General features: G+C 50.0%; 1 protein-coding gene across 1 annotated transcript in view; it reads right to left on the bottom strand.

Annotated features, from left to right (window-relative positions):
• The window catches only part of CDHR3 (cadherin related family member 3), a 60,976-nt gene that overhangs the window by 33,384 nt on the left and 11,002 nt on the right, over positions 1-16,590 (bottom strand). Inside the window, 4 exon segments of the mRNA XM_028120297.1 lie at positions 689-793; positions 1,578-1,672; positions 12,049-12,146; positions 15,119-15,284. Of these exon segments, the coding sequence (XP_027976098.1) occupies positions 689-793; positions 1,578-1,672; positions 12,049-12,146; positions 15,119-15,284 (464 nt within the window).

Genomic DNA, 16,590 nt, shown 5'->3' on the forward strand with positions numbered 1-16,590 from the left:
TCGTTTGCCAGCTCAGAATCTCATCTTCCCCTCCGAAATCCCGATCTATAACAGGCTTGGCTCTGCTCTTTGTGCCTGGGCCTGTGCCAGGCCCATTCCCACAGGCTACCTCAACTCCGCTGGATGTAGGAGTTGCCAGACACAACCACCTCTCTTTTCTGGACCCACCATGGCAGAAAGAAATCTAGAACACCCCGCAGCAGGCAGGCCTCTTAGGCATCATCGAAAGAGACCTCTCCTCCGTCAGAGAGCACACCAATCTGAGAGAGAGTGGGCTTTAGAGAGGCTTGACTAATGGTGCATGCCCTAGGGTTTTGCTATTATTCATGCTGAACACTCTATTATAGCAGTACCTCTATTATAACAGCGTATTTACCTTCTACACAGGCCCAGCGGCCAGCCCCGCACCAGGGGCGTCGTGTCCAGCCCCGCTACCCACTCCCCACCCCCCCACCCCCGCCCCGTACCCACCATCCCCTGGTGCAGGGGAAAGGGGAGTGAAGCTGGTGGCGGAGGGACGTCCGGAGGCTCAGAGAAAGGACGCTGAAGATCTCAGGCCTCTTGGCTCTCCTCCGGGCCAGGGCAAAGGGCATCCCTCTGCGTTGTATTAAATGCGTCTGAGAAAGCCGGGCCACCCAGGAGAGATGGCGGCTGCGGCCCAAGGAGCCCGGCTCGCCCGCAGGCCTACCTGGTAAAGCGAGGTATTTCGTCGTTGACATTCACAATGTTCACATGGAGCGTGGTGGAGGCTTCAAGCCCTTGGCTGTCTCTCACCCCTGCAACCAGATGGAAACTGTCGGGGAAACCCCCCGCCCCGAGTGAGGGGCTCAGGCTTTGCTGACTCTACCTCCAAAAGGAAGGGGGGGAAATGGGCTGGGAGGAGGGAGGGAAGGGTCTGCCCCTTTCTGGCCACCCTCCTTCAGATGCACGCGCCAAGTCGGAGCTGCCGTGTAGACCCTTCCTTCCTCGTCTCTGCAAACCCACCCCTCCCCTTCTCTCTCTCCCTATAGTTGCTATTCCTGGCCACCATCTCCCCCAGGGGCTGCTCACGTCTGCCGTGTTGCACACCCTGTCTCTGTCCTTCCTCACAGTAACCCTGCGGACATGCATTACGCCCATGTGAGGAGACCAAGGCTCCCAGGGATTGAGGAACTAGCCTGGTGAGGTGAGCAGCCAAGGTCACCCTGTGTGTTTTTATCCTCAAACCTTGGTCTCTCCTCACCTCTTTCCTCAGCCACCTGCTCGCCTCCCCGCTGCTGCTCTGATGTTAGCAAGCGGCTCTGACAGCTGCCTCTCCCTCGCCAGAAAGGCACCTGAGGCGATTCTCCAGATTCCTGGGGACACTTCTCCCATCCCTCCATTCTTATTATGTGGAGATGAAGATTTGGGACGGGGAAGGAGGCCTTCCAGATAATTGCCTTAGTTCCTCTTCCTTCTGGGGGGCTCACTACCCTCTGAACTCAGCAGGAAGGCAGCAAACCGCTCGGGGCCTCGCTCGCGGCCCACAGGCTGCACCATGCCTGCTCCTTGACCCTCAGATAGACGGTACTTCAAGCAAGGTCATTGGCAAAGCCTACCTTTTGTGTCCTGCTTCAAAGTCAAATTCTGTTGTAGAGAAGAGGGTCCCATCAGCAGACATGCTGAAGTTCACTGAGTGGAAGATTGGAAAATACTAAAAAACAAGGGAAAAAAAAGAATGTAACCGAGAGTACCTATTCATCTTTCCCTGGAAGACTAGTTTGTTCCATTCCGTTTTAAATTCTTGGCCCATGGAACATCCTTGATGCATTGGGATGAAGCCCAATGCACAGTTTTCAGGCTTAATGGTTCTTGAAGCAAGAAAGTTCTGGATCTGCTGGCCTGAGCCTCTGACCTGAGAAGCCACACACCCTGAGGAGTTGGTAGCTGGATCCAGCAGGCTTCAATGACAGAGCGAGGGTGAAGGCCCCCTGTCTAGGCACTCTGCTTCTGAGTCCAGTCCCCTTCTCCTTGTCAGCGTGTTCTCACTTGTGCTTCTTAGGATGATGTCTGGGGGTTGAGTCTAGGTCTTGGCTTTGACCCACACTATTTATTTATTTATTTTTAAAGATTTTATTTATTTATTTGAGAGAGCGAGAATGAGAGAGAGAGCACATGAGAGGGGGGAGGGTCAGAGGGCGAAGCAGACTCCCTGCTGTGCAGGGAGCCTGATGTGGGACTCGATCCCGGGACCCCAGGATCATGACCTGAGCCGAAGGCAGTCGCTCCAAAGGCAGTCGCTTAACCAACTGAGCCACCCAGGCGCCCTGACCCACACTATTTAAACAGGGCTACCGTGCATTAGGCGATAGGACGATACTAGCATAAATAAGATCTGGTCTCTACCCTTGAAAAAACTTATGATATAGGAGGGTGCAAAAATGTTCACAAACATCATTCGCTGACGTGGTGGCCGGGGAAAGTAAAGGGAGAGGTGCGAGAGAGAAGAAACTTAGCAGGGCCTCAAGTACAGGTTGGAAGCTGGTTTGGAGTTACAAGGGCTTAGTTTTAGAATCTGATCTCAGGTTTAGGGACACTGGTGAAGTTTTTCTGTATCTTGGGGGTGTTGAGAATCTAATCCTTTATGGCTCCCCGTGCCCAGCCCGGCTCTCGTAATGACCCCTTGCCTGGCCCCACTTGCTCTGAAGGGAACACGGGCTTATTTGCACAGCCCCCTGAGGGCATCCCATGGGAGGACCAACCCTGTGCTATCCATGGGTGCTCATCAAGAGTGCTTCCTTGTGGCCATGATGATGTCAACGAAGCAGGTGAAGGACCTGGATCACAAGAGCTGAGTCCAAGTTCTGGTCCTCACCACAGGACCTGGGACAAGCCCCTTCCTTGCCTGTAATATACAGACGATACCACCAACTGCTCCTCCATGTTACTGTGAGGATTACATCAGAAGGCACGCTGGAAAATGCGAAGAACCACAGCAACACGCAAGGTTTACGTGTTTATAGCCATTTGTTCCAAAGGGCTTTAAGGTTTGAAGGTTTCGTTATTTCCTACTAGGATGAGAGATGATCTGTCCTCAAGGCCTTAGATCTCTGGATCTAAGAGATCTCCAAAATGTGGAGATTTTGCAATTGGAGCCACAGCCCCTGAAGTCTAGAATCAAAGGAAATGCCAGCCAAGGCTTCCAACCCAGCGATTTGCTATGTTGTGTGATCGCAGCTAAGCTCCCCACAGGAGAAGAGAGAATACACAGAAAATAGATTAATGATCTCATTTGGGGCCATTATAAGGTTTTTAACCATTTTGCTAATTGTAATAAAACATACTTTTAGACACAAATTAGGAAAGACAGAAAAATATAAAAAAGAAACTCAAGATTAGTCACCTATAAAATCTTATGATTTTCACAAAGAGCCCCGTTCTTTTCTATGCACACGTATACCCTCCACAAAAAAATTGAGATGATACTCTAGTCAAAATTACATTCTCTTCGTTCTTTGCCTTTGTGCTTGAGCATTTCCCCATATTCTTAACTCTTACCTTACCGCCTGGTTGGTTAATGATGGCACAGCTTTCTACTGCAGGGCTTACTTTACTAGGTCCTTCTTGCTAGTCACTTAAGTGGTTCGTACCCATTTTTAAGTGGGAATATTTGGGCAACAGCAAGGAACACCCTTCTTCCAGCCCCTCCAAATTGTATAAACAGCGTGGCAGCACTCAAAGGTACAATGTTTAAGTCCCAAGGACCCCCACCGTCTCCCCAGCTCACAGCCTGGGCAGCAACTGACTATATACACAGAGCCATTCTGTGCCTTTGAGCTGAGCCTTCCCTGCAGAGAATCCTCACATATCCATAGATCGGAGGCTCAAGCTGGATGTGATGGAATGGCAGGGTTTATCCGGGGGGGGCATTTACTATATGCCCCTGGATCGGGATGCCATTCCAGTGTGTCTAATGCTCTAGGAGATAGGGCCTCAGTTCTGGTTAGTCTCAAACAGGAGAAAGCCTCTGGCCACAGAGGTGACAGACAGACCCTGCTCTCCAAAAGCTGATGGGCAACTGACAGAACATACAAGGAAAATGTGGGAGACCTGCTCAGAGGGAGACTACACAGCATATGATGGGAATGGAGAAGGGAGACTTAGCCCCATCTAGAATAGAAGAGTCACGAATGGGGGTGGCTGAGTCAAGTGCGGTGGCTCTGGAGCCAGACTGCTGAGTCTGAATCCTGGGTCTACTACTTTGTAGCTGCGAGAGCTTGTGCAACAAAAAGTAATAATAACAGCGCTTGTCCAAGGGGTTATCACTTAAAGTTCTAGAACAGTGCCTGGCACATGGTAAGTCCTCAATCTAGGTTAACTGCCCCTGTGGATTAGAGTGTAAGATCCATGAGGGAAAGGGCTTCATTTTACTCGTTACTACATCTCTAGTGCCTAACACATAATAGATGCTCAATAAATATTTTTCTCAATCAATACATATTCATTAAATGTTAAATATTGGGGTTTTCTTCTTGCCTATTTCCCATCGGAGACCAACATTCCCACCTTAAAGAATCTTAAAACAAAACAAAAAGGCAACAACAACGAAAATCTTGCCTAATTAAAAAAAAAAAACCAATCTGTTTTACTTTGGTAAGGCAAGGCTGGATTATGAAGTCTCCCCCAGTTCCGCCTACATCTCAGCGAGCAAGAAAAACGAAACGGCAGCCGACAGAAAGGGTGCATGGCTGTAGACTAAGGAACATGGAGAATTTCTTTTTCATTTTTATTAAGAGGCTGATTTCCTGGAATCCTGATTTTTTTTCTTTTAACACCAGGCTAATTTCCTTATCCCTGAACCTACAAGCCTGTGTTAATGGGAATAGCAGTTTTGTACTCAGAAAGGAGATAATATCCATAGACTAAAAATATTGTGTCGTGTGGCCATTTGCCAGCAACTCGGGAAAGCTTTCTGTAAAACCTGGCATTCTCTTCCCTTTTTAAAGGCTTGTTTAATCAAAGCTGCTCCCTTGATATTCATTCTTGGAAAACAGAAATTAAATAGAATGAGAAGCCGCTGCAGCCCCTCTCTGAGCCACCACCAGCTAAGAAAAGTCCTGAGTAATCAGATCAGTTCGGTTCACAAATGCTTGTCAGACAAGCGCCGGAGCGTCCCCGCTGGGAATATTCCTTTACTGCCACCCCAGGTCTCTCTATTTGCAGCCCCTTTTGCCAGCTACAGTTTGCTCAGGGACACAAAGCCTTCAGGGTGGAAGACAACAGAGCCTGAGCTTCCTGCCCCATTCCCCCTTTATCGTGTTGCTAGTGTCAGGAGAAAGGAGGGTGAGAGGAAGCTGGCCCAGTTTCCTGAAATGTCAGGCTCCCTGGGGGAGAGCATGCCACCTCAGTGGGGCTTGCTCACTGCAGCCTGAGCCACAGGCAAATCGTGATCCGACCTGTGCTGGTTGGCAGCCATCTGTGGCTTTCAGGCCTGCTGTGGAATCAGGCGACAAGAATTCAGCCTCCAGTCTCCCAAGAACAGAGCTGTCAGCTTCCAGGGGCCAAGTTTCCAGGGGGAAGGAAGGACCTTTATTCCTCCCAAGGCCAGGAGTGCCAATGGCTCAGCAAGCCCCCAAGATCATGCCCCCAACCCCCCACCCCAGGAGAATCCACAGCGCACACCATCGTCTTCCAATAAATACGCGGCCACGTTCTCACTGCATTTTTTCAGTGTAAGGTGAATATTTTATAAAAGTCTTGATTCCTCTTTCTTCCCCTGTCCCATCCCTATCCCAGCTCAGAGATAGGTGGTGGGGGACAGAAGTATGAGGGCAGGGTGCCTGGGAGAAAGAAAAAAAACCCATAAAAAATCCTACTGCAGCCCTTAACTTGGCTTGGCTTGTGCAGTGTTGTTATGAGGGTGAGCTAAGTGGGTGATAGGCAAGTATTTGAATGTTTTTAAGAAGAGCCACATTTACAAATGAAAAATGCTATGGGTATGTCATCCTTTCCTGGTAAAGCTACCAAGGATTCAACCCTCTCATACTTTCTCATTCCTTTTCCATAATCAGCCTGGGTCCTATTCTCTGATTCAGGCTTCACCAATCTTAAGAACAACACTCACCATCTATTTGAGGAACTGTCCCTCCCAACAGATGAACAGTTATCAAGGGTGATGTATGTGCTACGGGAATTGTCCAAAACCACTGCTTTTCCCTTTCCTGAGCATTTTAACAAGAAGAACCTGGAACAGAATGCGTTTTGCAAGAACTCCTGAGTTAGCAGACAGATGTCATGGGGCATTGAACAAGTGATGTGCATCTGCATGTGTGTGCGTGTGTGCGCGTGTGTATGTGTGCGTGTGTGTGTGTGGGGGGGGTAGAGACATGTGGGGAGCAGGAAGAGCGCTGTTACTCAGGAAATCAAGGGGACACCAAGAACAGAATTTTCCAGAACAAGGTAGGAGGGAAGGAGCAGGGTTTGGGCCAGGAGACCTCGGTTCCCACTGGAGTTCCAGGGCCCAGGTAATGGCCTCAGCTTCTTCCCTCATCCAGAAACAAGGGGCTGCTCAATGCACCTGAAAAGTCCCATCCAGCCAGCACCAGCAAAAAAGACCACTTTATTCCCAGGAAGAGGGAAAGAACAGCTCGCCACCACAGTCTCAGAGCCGTGCACAAGATGGAGGCAGGGAGAGAGGCTGACTTCCCCTGTCACCCTCCTGGTAGCCCAGCTAGTAGCAAGGTAATTGCTCTTTTAATTTCATCCTTTGTCTGCCCTGGTGAAGACAAAGCACATTTCGCTTTATGCAAAAGTCCTTCCCTAATGGAAAGGCCAAGAGAAACCTCCTTAATGGAGGAATCGCTGCGCTAGATCACTTTGCCTCCAGCTGCGAAACTGATTAACGTCCTGAGAGTCTCCGAGGAGGCTTCGCGACAGTCACAGTGGCCTTTTCCGAGAAGGGGGTTGGATCTCATTGAACCTCCTTCAAGAGGTAGGGAAAGCGCTGGGGGAGGGGGCTCAGAGAAGGAATGCCAGTAGATACGATTATTCACAGACAAACCAATCCGAGCCCAGTATTAATGCACGCCTCCACCTGGACTCCATCACAACACAGAAGGCACCCAGGGAGGGGGAGCCAATGCTGGATCCAAGCCTGCACCCTGCAACCCAAGCCACCAGCCATGGGCACCTGTGACGACTGAGCATTTGCAGTATGGCTGGTCTGAAAGGGGGTGAGCTATAAATTAGTGTAAAGGACACAATGAGTCCGAAGACTTACTATTAAGAAAAGGGAGGTAAAATATCTCACGAATCGTTTTTATGTTGATAAGGTTTTGAAAGGATAGTAGCTTGGATAAGAGTATTTAAAATTTAAGAAGTGTATTAAAATTAATTTCACCTGTTTCATTTTACTTTTTAATGTGGCTACTGGAGCATCTAAAACGACATATACAGGCATCATTCCTAACTCGCGTGCCAGCTCTGTTGGGCAGTGCTGGTCCAAACAAAGTACAACTATGTGCTTTTAAAACTTCTTTGGAAAGAGGGAGCAAACACCAGTGGTTTCTGCATTAGCCCCACTTTTATGTTATCTGCGACACAGTTTCAATTTATTAAGCTGGATAGGGGTTGTAAGATTCAGCACTTTAAGGGAGCTGAGGTTTCTGGAGACGTCCTAGAGCTATTGTGTAATTCATACTCCCTCCTTAGTGGTTCCCACCAGCAAGGCAACTCCTTGGAACCCACCAGGAAAGCTGATAGGCACAAACCAAGCCAAGGTGGTTTCACGCGCATGCTTTGGTGCTTTGTTCTTGTTCTGGTTTTGTTTTGTTTTGTTTTCTTGTGGGAAGTCACGTATTTTATTCATCAATTTTGGGCAATCTGAAATGGCCGTCTTCCCCCTCCACCCGGACCAGTGATTCCAAGGTGATATAAGAACTGCTGATAAGTCAGAACAGAGGTCACATAATTGTCTTGCGGATCCCACCTTCGCCAGGTAGAGAGTTGGCCATGGTCCTGGTGGCAGGGGAGCCAAGAGTCTCCACCATCCCATTTCAGACTCTTCCCTCAGGACCGCCCTAGCAGCACCCAGCTAGATGTGAAGTGCCCTGACCAGACCAGCCGCCAGATACTTTGACTATCACCCCCCAGATCCTTCAGACCGTGGCAGTACCAACCTAGCGCCCCTAACAGTAGGCTCCCCTCTGATTATGGTGCCCAATGTCATTTCTTCAAACACTGCTCTTCTGAAGCCCCATCTTAAAGGATGGGGTCCCCAAACGGAGAGGATCCTCAACAGCAAGGTTGTCATGGGTCCCGTTCCCATCTTTATAGGTGCTATAGGTCACTCGCCTCATCCAGCCTCGATCTCACCCCAGGGTTCTCCCCATGAATTCCGAACGATGCCGTACTCAGTGCCATGGCTGACAAGCCAGCGGGCCACAGAAATGACATGGTTTATGTCCCAGTACGCCCCGTAGACGCCCCCTGTATAGTTAGCCATTACACAGCAGCTGACGGGGCCCTTGGCGAGGTTTTCTGCCATCGTCTTCTCCCCTCCGAGAGGGAGCCGGGGCTTTCCAGAGGGCGGAGCTGTGAGGGCATGGCACTGTGAGTTCATGCATGGTCCATACTGCTTCAGCTTGTCCTTCTCCTGGTCCTTGGCCTGGAGTTGGTGCAGGTCTTGTCGCCCCGAGCTTGCGGGCTGGTCGTTGCCCACCCCGCTGGCGGGAGCCTGTGCGCACAGGGTGCGGGCCACGCCCCCTTCCTCTGGCTGTTGGCCCCCTCCGCTGTGGGGCCGCTGCTGGCCTGGGGCCCGCAGGAGCCGCAGTCCCGGCGATGGGCTGGTTCCCGGGGCACACACTGACCCCATTCACCCCGCGCCAGTCCCAGCTCTTGGGCAGATCCCATGAGGACAGGTACTCATGAGGCCCGGGGTATGAGTGGCGGGGCCCTGCAGGGCCAGTGGCGGCTCGGCCCTGGCCGGAAGAGCAGCGGCAGCGGCGGGCTCCCTGCCGTGGCTCCCCGCCGTGGCTCCGGGCCCTGCTCGGTAAAGCCTCTGCTTGTTTCTTCAGTTCAGTGGTTCTCGAAGGGTACAGAGCGTCAGAATCACCTGGGAAGTCTGTGTTCCAGGAATCTTTTTTTTCCCCATTAATATTAATTTTTAAAGTAGGCTCCGCGCCTAGCAGGGAGCCCAGTGCGGGGCCTGAGCTCACGAACCTGAGATCAGGACCTGAGCTGATATCAAGAGTTGGCCGCTTTAACTGTCAGAATCTGTGTTTTTTTTAAAGCAGCCTACATTAAAAAAAAAAAAAAAAGCATCCTAGGTATATCCTCATGCAGGGGCCTGAACACCTTCTGAGAAGCCCTCCCAGCCATTCTGACTGAAAGACTCACCCGAGGGTTTTTGGCAAATATGCAGACTCCCAGGCCCCTCCCAGACCCCAGGACCAGAAAGTCCAAGAGACTTGGGGAATTTGGGAAACCTTGTCTTAAAGTGATGGTTCTCAGTCCCCGCTGTGCAGGAGATTCAGCAGGGGGCTCAAAAAGCCCGAGGCCTGGGTCACACCCCAGGACAATCACATCAGACTCCCTGGGGGTTGGGACCCAGATGTCTGTTGTTTTTTAAAGTTTGTCAGCCGGTTTCAATTTACACAATTTACAGCCGCTGCGGGCTTCAATGAGAAGCATGGGTTTGGTCCTAGTAAATCAGCCCATCTCCTTTCTCCTTATATAGAGCAAAGTACATCCTTTCGTAGCTCCCAAGCGCCCAGAATAAAATGTCTAAGCACAAAGTCCACACTGTGTCACTTCCTAAACTGTTGAGTACCTTTTTCTAGTCTGAGAAGGGTTCTTTCTAGATTGTGCTCCCTGCCCCTCCAGGCTGGCTGTTAACTTTCTTGCAGTTGTTCGTGCTGTGCCAGTGTGAAAGACTTCATTAACCCTCTCTGCTGCATCGGACGCGCCCCCTCCCCAAATAACTCCTAAACCCACTGCAGAAACCACAGGTGCGGGCCCCTAGATCCAGGTCCCCAGCCCCTGCTCTCAGACCTCTTTGGATGGCACTACATTTTCTTTTAAGGGAGCAAGGCCTGCTGCTGTCTTTGCTCCCCGCCTGGGGCCTCTTCCCTTCCAGAAAGGGTAACAACCTGCTTTTTAAAGGGGCCACCGTGACCTTATTCCTTCTGCACAATTTAAAGATGGAGATTTAAAAAGAAACATTTTTCTTGGCACTTGAGATTCCTTCCACTTGGCCTCCACTGCATCTTGTATGAACTTTATAGTAATTATCTTATTGAATTATAATAATTTGGTCTATGCATGAACATCTCCCACCCAGACTGTAAACTTCTTGAGGTACAAAGATGGGTCTTACTCGTCTTTGTGCCCAAAGTAGCTAATAGAAAGCCTGGCACATAGTGAATTCTTGCTAAGTGTTGAAAAGAACTCAATGTATAAATGAGGTACTATATTTTGGGTTGCTGACCCATCCAGAATCCCTTTTCCCCTGGTCACCATCAAACAACAGTGGCCAGTGAGAAGTAAGCAGAAATCCTCTGGGGAGGGCCACCAGGAGGGTCTTTGAGATACAGACTGGGCTGGCCTGCTCTCCTCACACTGTACCCCTTCCTACTTTTTTTTTTCCCCCTTCTTCCTGCCTGGAACTTAAAGGTAAAGCCTGGAGGTATATAGCAGACATATTGTAATCATGAGGTGAACAAAAAGAGGACAAAACCAGCCCTGGACCGCCTGCCCACCTCTGCACTTCTTGTTATGGGAGAGAAAAAAAAAAAAACAAACCCACATCTGCCCCTGTGGTTTTCTGTTATTTTCAGACAAACATATTTATAACTGATATAACAAGGATGTTATTCATAAGAATGCATTTAAAGCACCTCGTATTGTTCTTAGCGCATAGTAGAGACCCATTAAGTGCCGATTCCACTTATTCATGCAAACAGAACCTTGAAAAAATGATGTTGGGGACAGAAGGGTCATAATCCGATAAGAACAGACTATACTCTAACTCAAGATGTGTCTGCTAATTTGAAAACAGCTTTGTTTCAGACCCTGCAGACCGTATTATATGGGTCCTGGAGGTTATTTCCAAGGCTTACTTCCTCCTGTTAGAAAAAGTAGCCCGGTCGAAGCTGCAAATCAAGCCCCAGCAGCAGAAACAGCCTCCCGGTGTTACCAATTCCCTGAGTGTCGTATTTCAAGTAAATGCTTCTCCGTAAGGCGGCCTTTGCAGGAATGATGCCTGCTCCAAGGTTTGTTGGCTGGCTGGTGTGGGCTTTGGTTTTTTTCTCCAGCCTGGGCTGCCCAACTGCAGGAGGCAGGAGCCCCTTGGAGGGACAGAGCTAGGAGCCACAGCGTCCTGGCCCAGGGACAAGCTGAGAGGCTCCTTCGCCTGGGGGTTCATGGTTACAAGAGGTCCACTGATAACTGCATGAAGGAAATGGATTTAGAAGGAAGAGAAGAGAGATCAGCTGTCTCAGACTGAACCATGAGGGAACGCTCCAGGACCTGGTCTCCGGTTATTCTCTGTGGGATTCCCCACCTCTTCTTTAGAATTTCTGGGACTCTCTTTCAACTTTTTTATTTTTTATTTTTTAACTTGCCTCCAAGCAGCTTGACGTCCTCTCTTGAAAAGGAAGTGTTAATGCCGGCCTTTGGGGTACACAGTTTTTGCTTACTTTTAAAAGAATACAGCTGGATTTTTATCACCTTGGAATTTAAAAATGCTGAGCAATTTCAATATGCCAGGCACTGTGCTACGTGGCCTTATGTGCCTTCGCTCATCCTTACAATCCCCCAGCTGTGTAGGTGCGGTTCTTCCATTTTATAGATGAAGAAATGGAAGCTCAAAGAGGTTAAGAACATGTCCGAGATCACACAGAGCCACAAGTCTAATCTGGGGTGTCTATGTCTGGAGCTCCCTTACCCATTCCGACATCCCCCGTCCTCTCTGCTGGGGCTTTGGACAGCCTCTTCCTCCCCGCACCACTGCCCAAGCCCCTGGCCGAGGCTCCGGGCTCCCATGTCAAAGACAGCACGGAGAAGCCCGTCTTGTTTATTGAGGAGACTTACATGGAGGGGTATGTTTCGGCTTGTGTCTTCTGGATCGAAGGCCTCAACCTGGTAAAGGAATCCCGGGTTTGCTCCTTCCAGTATGTACAGGTCTAGACCTAGAGCAGCATCCAAAGTGGAAGAAGGGGCATTTTATTAGATAAAGCAAATAAGGAATTACAGAATGGGGACAGCCGCACCCAGCCAAGGAGAACCAAGCGCATTGGCGTCGTGGGAAGGAGGGATGCAGGAATAAAGGCCGGGAGTTAGCCCACGGCCAGCTGGTGTGAGCGGACCGCTTATGGGAATTTATGAAGTACTTGAGTGGCCAAGCTGGGATCACATCTTCCCGCATTTCCTCCGCCAAGAGATGATCTAGGGGAGGAACCTCCGTGTGAGGCTGCTCCCTGATCTGATTCACTTTCACGTGCAAATTCCTCCAAAACCGAGCGGAGGTCTCCTATTGAAGTGCACTTAGCATGTCGGGCTGAAAGGACTTGCAGCAGGATTCAGGAAGAGGGCTGCAGAGGCTCCGGAAGGGGACCAGAAATTGACTTCATCTCCTTCAGAGTTCTGGGAAGGCAGGGGGAACCCGGCACTTGGCACCACCAGCCCCGCCCGAGGGGCTGCCCCCCTCCCCTCTGGCCTCTCCGAGAGCCCGTCCTTCTGCGGGAGGGCTGGGAATGTGCATGTCAGCTCACTCTTCGGAGCCACGGTGCTGAGGGCTTATGTTTTCTCCTTTATCGTCATAACCCCCGTGCATAGGTATCGCAATTCTTTCCACTTTACAAATGAGGAAGTTAGGAGGTCTCAGCGAGGAAGGAAGTGAGAGCATAAAACTTCAAACCCAGCCTGTCTTCGATCTGAGCTCCACCTCTCATTCACCTTTATCATTGCTCGTGCTTTCACTCAAAACGATGTTTACTGGGTTCTCACTCGGTACCAGACACTGATCTATCCACGCACTGGGAACATAGCAGTTCACAGAACACAAAACCCCGCTCTCGCGGAGCTTGCACAATAGTGGGACGATATGGACAATAAAATAAATGAGCAAAATATGTGGACGTTACTGAGCAAGGTCCTGGAGAAAATCAGGAAATGGAGTGTTGTGGGTTGGATTACAGTGTGAAATGGAGTGGTTGTGGAAGATTCGTGACACTTGAGTCTAGATTCTTAAAGAAATGAGGATCGTAGAGATATGGGGGAAGGGTCAAAGAGCAACTGCGGAGATGCCAGCGAGGGTGAGGGTGGTACGGGGGCCACAGCAGAGGCGGTGGGTGGAAATGTGCAGAAGAGGACACGGTGAGGGTGGGAGGGGGCCAGATTTGACGGCGCCTTAAGGAGACTCTGGCTCTCCTCTTGAGGGAGATGGGAAGTTCTTGTGGGGTTTTAAGCAGAGGAGTGCCTTGATTTGACTGACATTCAACAAGATCCTTCTGGCTGCTATGCAGAGAATAGATGGACGGAGACAAGCGCAGAGCAGGGAGGCCGGTTAGCTCACCATCGCAATAATCCAGGTGACACATGACTACGGACTCACACCGTGGTGGTATGGATGGAGATGCCAGGGAGCGGTCAGACTGCATAGACTTGGAAGTGGCAAGATTTCCTCACGGATTTGATGTTGGGTGTGAAAGGCGGAAGAGTCAAAGCTGACTTCGAAGCTTCGAAGTAGCTAAAATGGGAAAGACAGGAGAAGCAGATTTGGCGGGGGCGGGGGGGGATGGTGGGGGCCAGGGGTGGAGTGGAAGTCAAGAGTTTGATTTGGGGGCATGCTACGTTTGAAGATGTCATGTTCTGACACCAATTCTAATGTGTGGGGGATTTTCCTGCACCACCAAGAGATCCTTTGGCACCAGCTGGGGGTTCTACAATTCAACTCAATTCTGATACTAGCTACCCAGAGACAAACTTCAGATTCCACAGACCAAGGACTCCGCCCCACGAGACACCCCCAACCCCCACTTCAGACACCAATTTCAAGTTCAGGTTGTTCCCCATGCCTCTGATCCACGAGCTATAAATCTGAGTTTCCCACCATCCCCTCTTTGGGTTCAATGAATTTGCTAGAGGGGAATCACAAAACTCAGGGAAATACTTTACTTACTAGATTACTGGTTTATTACAAAAGGATATAACTCAGGAACAGACAGATGTAAGAGACGCATAGGGCATGATATGGGGAAAGGAGCACAGAGCTTCCACGCTCTCCGGGCACACCACCCACCCCTGGAAGAGCAAGATGGTTCATCAACCTGGAAACTCCCCAAACCCCATCGTTCAGTGTTTTTATGGGGCTTGATTACATTGGCATGACTGATTTACATCATTGGCTATCAGCCACTGAGCACCATCTCTACCCTCCTGCCCTCCACAGAGGTAAAGGTGAGGTGGAGTGCAGGACTGAAAGTTCCAACCTTCTAATCACATGGTTGGCTCCACTGGCAACCAACCCTCACACTTAGGTGAGCTGGGAGCATTCCAAAAGTCACCTCACAAAATCCCACATGCCTATTAGACATGGCAGACAGAGATGTGGGATAAGACGGCGGGATATTTAAGTCAGGAGCTTGGAGGAGAAGCTGGACTAAAATGACAGAGGTGGAGGTTGTCAGTATGGCTCAAAGTCATGAGCCTGGCAGAGACCATGCAGGAAGTTACCCTGTGCTCAGTCCTTTATATTGTCCCGGCTCTGCAGCAGACCCCAGTCACATACTGCCCTCCGGGGGCCTGTGGGGAGAATGAACACGTCACTCAATGACCACAGCACACGGGGATGAGCTTCCGATGGGCTCGGCCCAGCTTCCTTCAGAATGACCCCCTCTTGAGGTTCCTCAGCCTCAGTTTCCTCCCCAGGACTGAGAGAAGCCCAAGAGAAACCACAGAAGTGAGGGGCTTTGTAAATTGTTGGGCATCATTTTGGGGAGTCCTGTGCTGGAGGACGTTTCATTTATTCCCTGCTCATTAAGCAGCTGCCTCTTCTAGGCAAACAGCTGCTTGTTTACTTACTTTTCTCTTTTGCTCTGTCCCCCAGGGTGCCCCCCGATGCCACCATCTGGGCTGCACTGCACAGCCCAGTGTATCTTACCTTTTGCCAAGTTGCCTTGGAACTGAGGCGGCTCATTCACATCTGTCACCTGGACAGTCAGGATCTGGAGGTCGGTGACACCGACATCATCCTTGACATAAATCTGCAAATCAAATATGTTTGGTCCTGTTTCAAAGTCTAGTTGTTCCGTCCCAGTGGTGACAACCTAAAAGCAAAGGCAGAATTCTTAGTAACCATGTGAAAGGAGATCTGTTTTGTATGCATGCATTTTGCAAAGGAACATTACTAGGAAGGAAGCAACCAGCATCCTGGAAACCATCTTTCCCCCACAGTCAGAGGAACCGGTTGTATTGCCTTAGTCCTTCCAACATAAGCCCTTTTGCCAAGGGGACTCCTGTGCGTGATGCTGCTTTTCAGAGGAAAGAAAATATTTAGACGACATCCTGGTTCCATCGACTGGAGATGGAAAGCCAGGAATTAAAACCCTGTCGCTGCTTGGGTTAGGCACCTAGACAAGCCCCTTAGCAACCCTGAACGTAGTTGGGCTTCCTGGGCTTTAAGAATAAGCCACTGCTCTTTCCTGGGATTGCTGTTAAGTCACATCTTGACTCGGCACTCCATGCAAATTTTCCCAAGGCCATGACCACGAATAAACAAGGGAAGGATACATCTGCAGAAATAAGGAACAATATATACTTACATCAACAGCCGGCTCAGTGTTTTTGTGCGTTTCCACACATTCTCCCGCTCGTGGAAACTTGTCTCCTGCGCTATCAGTGTTTTGGAGATGCGGGAGGGACACCAAGAACCAGGGCCAGAGAAACATCACTGGAATTGTCAGCAGGAACCCGGCTGGCCCACAATGGGAGGGTCCTGCTGAGGCTAGCTGGAGGCCAACTTGTGACCTCCTGTGCCTACATGCATACTCCGGCCACCAGCTTAGACCGCAGAGTGCCCAGAGCCCTTTGGGACCTCAAGGACTAAATTTCATAAATGTCTTAATTATGCCAATGGAAATTTTGTTTATTATTACAACTCAGGCCAGGCAGGCGTTCAGTCTCCCGTCCTTAGGAGAGCACTTAGTTCCAATCTCACTGTCACAGCTGAACTTTGGTGTGACCTTGGGAAAGTCCTTTACCTTTCCCTGATTTTGTTTCCACGTGATTATAATTAGGGAAATACTCCTTGCCCTAGTTAAAGAGCTGAAGTACAATACAGGGTCTTATAACAAAACACTAGAAGTGCTGACCCAGGCAAAGTTCATTGTGAGTTGTGTGTAGTCAGGGGAGGCTTCATGGAGGAGGCTGTGTGAGCTCTCGATTGGTTGACAGAAGACAACCACAGATGGGAACGAGTGCATGCAGTGGAGGGAGAAGGTCTGGAGGAGGGTTGAGAGAGGAAATGAGGTAGTCTCGTCTCTGCCTGTGAGCAGTGTCAGCCCGGCACCCACACGCGTGAAGATGACCCGTCTCCCATGCTTGGCATGTAGCAGGTGAGACCTCTCTGTGCGG

Source organism: Eumetopias jubatus, unplaced genomic scaffold (genome assembly GCF_037043125.1).
Source record: "Eumetopias jubatus isolate StellerSeaLion01/CBP00866 unplaced genomic scaffold, mEumJub1_p1.0 scaffold_14, whole genome shotgun sequence".
NCBI lineage: Eukaryota > Metazoa > Chordata > Mammalia > Carnivora > Otariidae > Eumetopias > Eumetopias jubatus.